The sequence below is a fragment of the Eulemur rufifrons genome, chromosome 8 (assembly GCF_041146395.1).
Source record: "Eulemur rufifrons isolate Redbay chromosome 8, OSU_ERuf_1, whole genome shotgun sequence".
Taxonomy (NCBI): Eukaryota; Metazoa; Chordata; class Mammalia; order Primates; family Lemuridae; genus Eulemur; species Eulemur rufifrons.
In genome coordinates this window covers 18,076,148-18,085,396 of record NC_090990.1, presented here as the reverse complement: position 1 = coordinate 18,085,396, position 9,249 = coordinate 18,076,148, and the positions used below count along the sequence as shown (strand labels likewise).

The 9,249-nt window shown below is 55.9% G+C and overlaps 1 protein-coding gene across 1 annotated transcript; it reads right to left on the bottom strand.

Moving 5' to 3' along the window:
* Window positions 1-2,592: 2,592 nt before the first annotated feature.
* TRNP1 (TMF1 regulated nuclear protein 1) lies at window positions 2,593-8,558 on the bottom strand. The gene is made up of 2 exons (XM_069477516.1): window positions 7,651-8,558; window positions 2,593-3,153 (listed from the first exon to the last, which is right to left on the bottom strand). The coding sequence occupies exon 1, from the start codon at window positions 8,489-8,491 to the stop codon at window positions 7,811-7,813; it is 681 nt and encodes a 226-aa protein (XP_069333617.1). The 5' UTR covers window positions 8,492-8,558; the 3' UTR covers window positions 2,593-3,153; window positions 7,651-7,810.
* Between the last annotated feature and the right edge of the window lie 691 nt (window positions 8,559-9,249).

Here is a 9,249-nt window from a genome sequence, read left to right as displayed (position 1 = left end):
GGTTGGGAATGCATCAGCAAGCAAGAGTCAGAGATCCCTAGCTGTGTGAAAATTACATTCTAATGTGGTAGACAGAAAACAAATTACATGGTCTTAGAAGGCCAGTGATATGTAAAAATCTACATAGCAGGGTAAGAGATTGGAAGTGCTGGGCTTTGCATACTGAAAGAGAAATCAGGGTGCACCTCATTGAAAGGTGAAGGGAAGTGAGCCATGCAGACATCTAGGGAAAGAGCTTTCCAGGCCCAGCTAACTTGCCTGTGAACGTACATGCGTCTGGCTGGCCTCATGCGGGTGCATGTGCTCACTAGTGCTGGTACGCACACGCACGCAGGCGTGAGGAATCAGGGGTATGTGAGACCGGAGTTCACAGTACCAGCCCCCATTCCTGGCATGCTTAACTCCAGATCAGCCACTGTGTCAAGGTCTTCCTGATCATGATCTTTTTTGTTTGTTTGTTTTTGAGACAAAGTCTCGCTCTGTTGCCCAGGCTAGAGTGCCGTGGCATCAGCCTAGCTCACAGCAACCTCAAACTCCTGGGCTCAAGCGATCCTCCTGCCTCAGCCTCCTGAGTAGCTGGGACTACAAATGCACACCACCGTGCCCAGCTAATTTTTTCTATTTTTAATTGCCCCACTAATTTTTTCTAGTTTTAGTAGAGATGGAGTCTTGTTCATGCTCAGGCTGGTCTCGAGCAAGACCTCAAGCGATCCTCCCGCCAGGGCCTCCCAGAGTGCTAGGATTACAGGCGTGAGACACCACACCCGGCCATGATCTCTCATTTCATTCTTGCAAAAATGCCACACTAGAGAAATGTTATTTCCATCTTACAGACATGGAAACAGACCAGAGAGGTCAAAGAGGTTTGTCTGATCCCAAAGCCATTGCTGTTAGCCCCTGCACCATCCTGCGCCTACACTGTGATTTCACAGGATGATCATGACAGTACGTCTCCGATACATATATGTGACAACAGGGCATATTTGACATTACTATGACATTTGTCATTTTATATACTATGGCAGAGTGTAACAGTGTGCCAAGACGTACATTTTCTTGATGGACATGTGACACTAGCCATGGCTTGTGGTGACTGGGGCCCATGGTAGCAAAAGCATGCCTCTGAATGTGTTTGGGAGTGGTGCAGTGTTTCCGGGTGTAAGAAAAACACTGACTCAGTGGCTGACATTGTTCCTCTCATGGACAATTCCTGTAGCCATCTAAGTCACCAGGACAGGCAGAAATCAGAAACTGGGATGAGAACCAGCAAGGGGAAGACTGGGAGGAAAGCCCTGTTCTCCACCTTCCAACCCCATGGTGCTCTCCAAGCCACAATCCACCCATGTCTTCTGCTGCAGTGGGTGGAGGGAGCTCCTGAGGGAGCAGCAGCATTGCTGTGGACTCTGGGGAAAAAGACACTCCCCCAGGCAGTTACATGATACACTGGCCCCTCCAGATCCACTCTCCCCGCTTCTCCCTGCTCTGGGCGCTAGGGAGGCTGACATCTAGGGACTCTGCATCAATGGCTCCCTTGTTCCCTGGCTTCCTTATTGGGTTTGCCAATGACAGGCCCCAGCAGGAGACTGAAGGGAGGAGGAGGAGGAGGTGTTTATTCTTCTTGCTCCCTCCCCACCAGGCTGTCATGGTTGGCCACATCCCTCACCCAAAGGCCACTGTCCCTGTCAGGGGCCCTCTCCACAAGCTGCCTCCCCGTATCCCGTCAAGGCCCAGCAGTTGTAAAGGTTTCCCACTGTTGTCAGCCCCAGAAAGCTGCACCATCTCAGCCCACACCTTTGGAAATAGTCCCTTTTTATTTTTATTTTATTTTTTTTTGAGTCAGAGTTTCGCTCTGTTTCCCGGGCTAGAGTGCCATGGCATCAGCCTAGCTCACAGCAACTTCAGACTCCTGGGCTCAGCCTCCTGAGTAGCTGGGACTGCAGGCACGCACCACCATGCCCAGCTAATTTGTTTCTATTTTTAGTAGAGATGGGTCTCTCGCTTGCTCAGCCTGGATAGTCGCTTTTTAAAACTCATCCCAGTTTGACTGTGCCAGGTCTCCTGCTGGGACCCTGACTGACAAACAGGTCTGTACAGTCACCAGCACAGTCAATCCCCACTGGCCACCATGCTGCCATGTTGTCACCAATGTGCACAGCCTCCCTCCGTGTCATCCAGTCTCACATCCCTGAACTTCCTCATCTCGTTCTTTAATGGGAAAGACTTCCTGTGGGGGGATCAGCTGTGAGCCAGGCCAAGGGAGAAATCACTCTCCAACCAGTCAACAGGTCCAGATTGCCAAACGAAACTAACCAGAAGCCACCGAGGAACTGCCAACTTAAAGAGCTGTGACAGACAGGAAGGAAAGGCAGCAAGGACACTTGCAAAGTCAACCTCAGAACCAAACGCATTTGCCTCACATTATTGCAATTTATTCTTCCTGAATGTAGAAATCAAGAGACTGATTCAATATACATTCACTTTGCAGAATTCTACAAGTTCTGGGTTGTGTGTGAGTAAATGTGCCCCCCTTCCCTCTATTATCAGGATATTTGAATAAGTATGTTTCCTTTTTCCTTTTAAAACTTTGCTTAGTTTTATGTTGCCACCACCTCTTCCTGGGAAAGAGGTGTGTCCCCCACCAGGAGACAGCTGATTGTCTGAGGGGCCACAGCCATGCTCCGCGTGGGGAGAACAAGGACAGTGCATGAAGGCAACTGAGGGACTTCTCAGACCACCGTTTTTCCTCAAACAGGCCTCCCATAAACTTCAAAGCAATGACATCTACCAAAATGGGGACCCCAGCTGTGCCATGACTTAAGAATGATGACAATATCTTTAAAAGGAATCCTTTTCATTCCACATTGGCAATGCTTGGTGCACTCTTAAATAATCTGATTGCATCTCAGGGACCTGTAGTAACATCTCCAATTGTACAGCTGAAGTCAAATCTGGCGCATATAAAGAAATTCATAGTGCGGACAAGTTTCCCAGGACCCAGTCCCTTGCCCTGGCGAAGTGAAGGGCTCCCGTAAGGAGGGCACTGAGGTTGTGTAGGGTCAATTCTCGAAGTCTTCCTGAAGGAAGTGCCCAGGGAAGAAGCAGAATCCAGGAGTCCAGAGCCATAGAGTCGAGGCTCTCAGGAGCTGGGCGGAGCTGGAAAGGATAATTCCAAGAGCTTCAATTACCTCTTTCCCACAGCCACCCTGCCCCACCCAAACCCTTCAATCTCTGCCTCCAGAGGGGCCATTGTGGAGAGAAGCTGCAGGAGGCAGTGTTACGGAATGGGGCTCCACTGGCTCTGGAGGCAGAGGTTCCCTTGGGCCTTTGTCCTTGGCTGGGATCCCCACTGGTCTGAGCAGCTGGAATGGAATGTTCCTGGGATGAAAAGCCCGCCCCTCCTCCACCTCTCCCCTTATGGAGTTCCCCAGGGCCCTCTCCAGGGACTCCCGATATGGAGATGCTCTAGAGGAGCAAAGGCCCACGCCGCCTGGGGGGTGTCCTGGCAGCCTCTCCTCACCCAGGGAGAGTGGCTCTATCATGTACAGATCTCCTCCACTATGTGCTAGGCACTCAGTGTGACTTCTCATTTAATTCTCAGAAGTGATCTCCTCCCCAGCTCTTCTCAAAAATACAAAACAAAAACACACAAACAGAAGAAACTGGCTCAGAAAAGCGAAGTCATTGCCCAAGTTCCCTCAGCTGAGAGGTACCAAGCTAAGACTGAATCCCAGGCCTGTCATGTTCCACCTGGGACCCTTTCTGCTCCCACCATGGAGGAGTGTGTCACCCTTCTCCTCTGCCACCCCAGGCTCTTTGCTCTCCTTGGCACCAAACTTTCCAGCCCAGATGTGCAGGGAGAGGAGACAGCCCTCCAAGGCAAGCCCTTGGGAGGCCTGAGCCCTGAGCATCTTTGGCCCACCCTCGCCAGAAGCCAAGTGTGCTGACTCAGACTGACTCACCCCCCATGGCCCAGACAACCAGGCTGGGGTGAGTCCAGACTCCGGGGAGTGGGGGCACCTTCTGCCACCCCCATGGCATCCCATCACATCCCTCCTCAGAACCAACTAGAGGTCACTACACACAGCCTTCAAGGTGGGGGCCCAGAAATCTCCCTACATGGAGCCCTCATTAGCCTGATGAATGAATCACCGCATAGCCTGATGCTTAAGGGATCTCCCACTTACAGGTTCTATGTCTTTGGGCAAGTCACCTGCCTTCCCTGTTTCCTCATCTGTGGAAATGGGGATAATAACCCTTACTTCGCAGAGTGGTTGGGAGGACTGAGCCAGATAATGAGGGTAAAGTGCTTAGCACAGCGCCCCACATAGAGAAGGTGGTTAATTAACATATTATGCCAGAACTAAGGGTTCCCCTCCCCCATAACTGCCAGCCAGGGTGCGGTCAAGGACTAATGAGGAAAGAAACAGGTTGGGGATCTCCAGGCTTTCCCAAATACTCCCTCCCTGCTGGCCATGAGGCAGGGAGCCTCTCCTTCAGCTCTAAGAAACCTGGGCACCTGAGTCGGTCTAGAGGAACTCGGAGGAAAGGGTCAGGGGAGGGGATCCTCCCAGACACTGCCCACTGCAGGCTTGGAGCACCTTGGCCATGTCCTGTCACTTCAGCCTAATCTCTAGGAGGCAACCTTGGTCTCCACTGGCAGCAGACCTGGTGTTCTGATCAATTAGGTGTAACAAACCTGTGAATAGAGAAATGACTCTAGTCTTTTGCTGACGGTGACCGCCAGCAAGGGCAACTTCTCTTTCCAGGAAGTTTTACCTGATGGACCTTCTCCCTGGGGTCCGGGGCTTGGCCCAGCCAAAGGGGTCTCCTTTGCTCCCCTTTCCAAGTGGACCCCAATCCCTAGGGAGCCAGCCATGGGCACAGCTCTAGCCTCCAACCCCCCCTAACTAGGAAGCCATCACTGGAGCCACACCGCCACCCTCAGGCCACGCTGACCTACTACACTTCCAGATCCCTACAGCTCAAGGCTTAGGAAGCCCCGGGACTACTGGGAAGGGAGATGATTGGGGGCGGGGACAATGGGGACCGAACCTGCTCCAGGCCACGCCCCAATGTCTCAAGAAGCAGCCCCACACTGCCCTCTGGTGGAGCTGCCCACATACAGTTATGGGGGTGAGTGGCAGTTTCCAGACTAGAACCCTGAACTGGTCTCCCAGCCCCAGGCGCCACCATAAAGAAATGTTCCTTTTCCTCTCATTTCCCTTGGTTGAGATCCCAGAGTCACTGGTGGCCATCAATATTCTCAATGCACAGGTCCCCCAAGATCCCTGTACTCAGTCTAGTCCCCAGGGCTGGAGGCCACCAAGAAAATGTTCCAGAAGTCATGGAGGGAAAGGGGCAGTGACAGTCTCATGCCCAGGGGCTAGAGTACTTAGAGCAGGCCTAAAAATAGCCCTCCAACACCACAAACTACCCAGTCCCCAGGGGGTGCCTAGGATGGTGACAATCAGGGAAGGCTGCCTGGAGGAGGTCTGGGAGACATAAGCCCTTAAAAGCAGAGAGGCCCTCTGATTCAGCTCTGCTTCCTGAGCCCCTGGACTGAGTCGCTATCAATGTTTGTTGAATGAGAAGAAAATGGAGCCAGGCTGGCGAGCTCTAGAGGGGGCTCTGGGGGAGCCAGACAGGTGTGAGAAGGTAACATTTCTTAGGTGGCTGAGGGGTGGTGGACAGAGCACTGACCAGGAGCTGGGATTCAAGTCTCTGAGTGCTGTGTGCCCTAGCCAAGGCCCTTGGTGAGGAGCAGTGGGCCATCTGGAAGTGGAGGAAGGGGACACAGCTGTCACCAGGACCAATCTCCATTTGCCCCCACACATACACCATTTCTCCAGCCAGTGTCATCTCTAATTCTCTACCCACCTACCCCACCCCCAAACCGGACAAAGCTGATTACCAGTAAATCCTGGAGAAATGCAAAACTGGGATGATGCAGAGCACTTTACACCATTAGCTAAAAGCCTTTCTGGACAAAGTGCCCCCTCCCATGCAACCCAGTAAACAGTCCTGGCTGCAGCCCAGCACTGCGGTCTGAGCTCCTCTCTGTGTCACCTCTAGGAAGTCCCTATCCTCTCTGGGCCTCTAGAGCCCAAATGACCTAAGTGGCTTTGGAAGATCTGCCCTGCCTGGGGAGGCCAGAGGATGCCAGCCCCCCCATACATACACACACGGTTCCCCTGGTCCCCAAGCTTTCCCAGAGGCCCAGACACTTCCTCCTAGTCCCTTCCCCAGCTAAGAATGGGTTCAGAAAGTCCTGGCTGTTAGCTGAGAAACCAGCCAAGAAGTTTGGTACGCAGTGAGAGGAAGGGCTGATGGGGGAGGATCAGGTGAGGGCCCTGGGGCTCAGCCTGTCAGAGCAGTATCCCTGACCCTCAGGACTTGTCAGATTAAACCAGATTCTTGTGACTCTGACATTATCATCTTCCCCCCCTCATCCCATTCCCAAGCCCGGATATGAGGGACTGAGGAAACAGGCCCAGAGAGGGGACAGAATTGTTCTAGGTCACACAGCAGACAGGGACCAGAGGCCAGCTCTCCCTAGCCCCTACCCAAGACACTGTGGGAAGGGCACACACAGGCCTGGGACCTGAGTCTGTCCCTTATGCTGGCATGTGACCTTGAGAAATCCCCTCTCCACTCTGTAAAATGAGAACTTTAAATTAGTTCTGGCTCCGTCAGCAAAAGCAGTGCCTGTTTCTAGGTGTGACTGAAAGGAATAAAATATCTTTCCACGACTTATGAGGGAAGAAGACAGACCTCTGCCCTGCATTGACCTCACCACAGCCCTTCAGGGAGATGACGAGCTCCACTTCACAGACTGACAGGGCTGCAGGCAACTCAGATGCTGAGCAGCAATGCAGCAGCCAGGTCATTCACAGCTGAGGGGGGACAGGAATAGGGGCTGAAGGGCATTTGTACAGGAAGAGAAACAGATCTCATCTCGGGTCTGGCCCTTTAAGGCCTCCCTTTCTGGAAGCCAATAATATACCTGCCTTCTTGGGGCCTGTTAAAGGATGTCACCTGGTTCCATCCCTGGCAGAGCCATCTTAGAGACAGGCTGCAGGGGGGCGGGGGAGCCTAGGTGAGCAGATGCCAAACACCAGTCCTGGTTATCTGCATGTCTTAGCGAAGCTGCATGAGGGCACGAGAAAAGGTCTGCCTCCTGTAAGCAGAAGGGCCCAAGTATGATGGGAACGAATTCTCAATTTCTCTGGGATTCCGTCTCCTCAAATGGGGAGCAGGGACTTAGAGGAGGAGAACTCAATCATAGAGCCCTGTGCCAGCCCCCGCACCATCCTGGGACCTCATTTTTCTGCCCTGGCAAAGGTATGGAGCTGGGTGGTGGCAGAAGGCAGAAGCCCCAAGGGACCCGGGAAAGGCAAAACAAGTCGGGGTGAGAATGGAGTTGCTGCATCAGTACCGCAGGCTCCAAGTGGTAAAAGTTTGCCACCAACCCCCTCGTGGAATCTGAGCACCCTCAATTTGTCCAACTCTATAGTGGAGACTTGGTGCTACCACCTCGCTCCCCAGGTGGTCTATGGGAGGCAGACGCCAGAAGCCCCAGGAAAGAGAGGTCCCAGGCCCTGTACCACTCCACACCCCGCCCCTCAAATGTACCAGCTGCTAAGACCGCACCTCAACCTCCTTTACAGGGACCCTGGCCCCCCGACTGTCTCTTCCTGCAGATCAGTCCGTCCATCCGTGCAGGTGACGCCGTCCGTCCGGCATCCGCAATCTGTGGTCCGCACCTTAGCGATGGGCCTGTCCGGGGTGGCCAGGGGTCCGGGCGTGGAGGTCAGCGCTGGGGGGAGGCGGGGCCGCGGGGCGGGCTGCGGCGGAAGGGCGAGTCGGGTTCCGGGCCGTGGCCTCGCCGCAGGCGCCCGGCGCCCCAGGGCACGCAGCTACCCAGGCCGAGCGCCGAGGCCAGCAGCGCGGGTGGGCGGCCGCGGCGGCCGCGGCGCTGGCCCTTCTTGAGGCGCGACCCGTGCGCCGCCAGGTAGAGCTCGGCCTGCGCCACGCCGCCGCTCAGGCGGCCCAGGCTCTCCGCGCGATGAGCCAGGCGCAGCTCGGCAGCCAGGAAAACGCGGTGCAGCTGCAGCACGCGGCTCTCCAGCTCCGACACCAAGCGCCGGCGGCCCTCCACCTCCAGCAGCCGCCGCCGTGCTTCGGCCAGCTCCAGAGCGCGGCCCCCCGCCCCCGCCGCCGCGCCCGAGCCGCCGCCGGGCCCGGTGACCCCCGCGCCCCCGCTAGCGCTCTGGCGCCAGCGCTGTAGCTCCTGCCCCTCGGCCGCACCTGCGGAGGCCCGGGCTGCCTCCGGCAGCTGCGGGGCCTGAGCCCGGGTCGGGGTCAAGGTCGGAGTTGGGGGCGGGGGCTGAGGGGATGGCTGGGGCTCCCGGGGCGGCGGCGGCGGGGACCCCGGTTCTGCCGTCCCTTCCTGGGCCCCGGGGCCGCAGGCGCTGATGCGGCAGCCCGGCATCCCCCGCCCCCCGGCGGTTCGCGGCTGTCGGTCCGCGGGGAGGACGGACGCTGCGCTGCTGTAGAGAGACACGGCTGCAGTCCCCAACCCGGCGCCTCACCCGCCGCCGCGCATCTTATAGAGCACGGGGCGGAGCGACGGACAGCACAGCCAATCAGAGACTAGCAGGCCCTGAACCCGCCTCCCCCCTCCCCGCCGCTCGCGTTGGGGTTATTCCCCAAACCCTGTCAGGTCCCTGTCCTTCGCCCGGCTCTGTCCCGCTAGCGCATGCTGTCCCCATCCGCCTCTCCCTAAGTTTTGAGTGGAAAGGGGGCCGCATCTTCCCTGATCTGGCCCTTTGGAGTGATAATCTCTGGTAGCTGATGCTTAGAAATCATGGGATCCAGTCTCCACCTGGGGGAAGGATTTGCCTGAAACCTGAACTAGAGCTCAGGAGGCTTGACTCCTTGCGCAGTGCTCCTTCCCGTACCTCTTGCTGGCCCTTGGTGAAATCAGTTCTGCCTGGTCTCCTGGGCCACAGGACTCGCCAGGACCCCTTTCTCCTATGTCCCCATGTCGCTAGGGCAAAGCCGATGGGATGGGGATCTGGCTGGGCTGATTCCACGCTAAGTAGTCCCTTCGTTTGCAGGACAAACGCCACAGCGCTGCCGCTGAGCCCGAAAACCTTAGTGACCCCATAGAGAAGCCCTGGATCCCAAGATGTGCAAAGTTTCTTCCCTGTCCCTGCTCCTGATTTGCTTCTCCCAGCAGGTGTTCCC

What these genes read in the sequence shown, in the direction of transcription:
- TRNP1 (XM_069477516.1), bottom strand. Translation starts at nt 8,491, where the DNA reads ATGCCGGGCTGCCGCATCAGCGCCTGCGGCCCCGGGGCCCAGGAAGGG.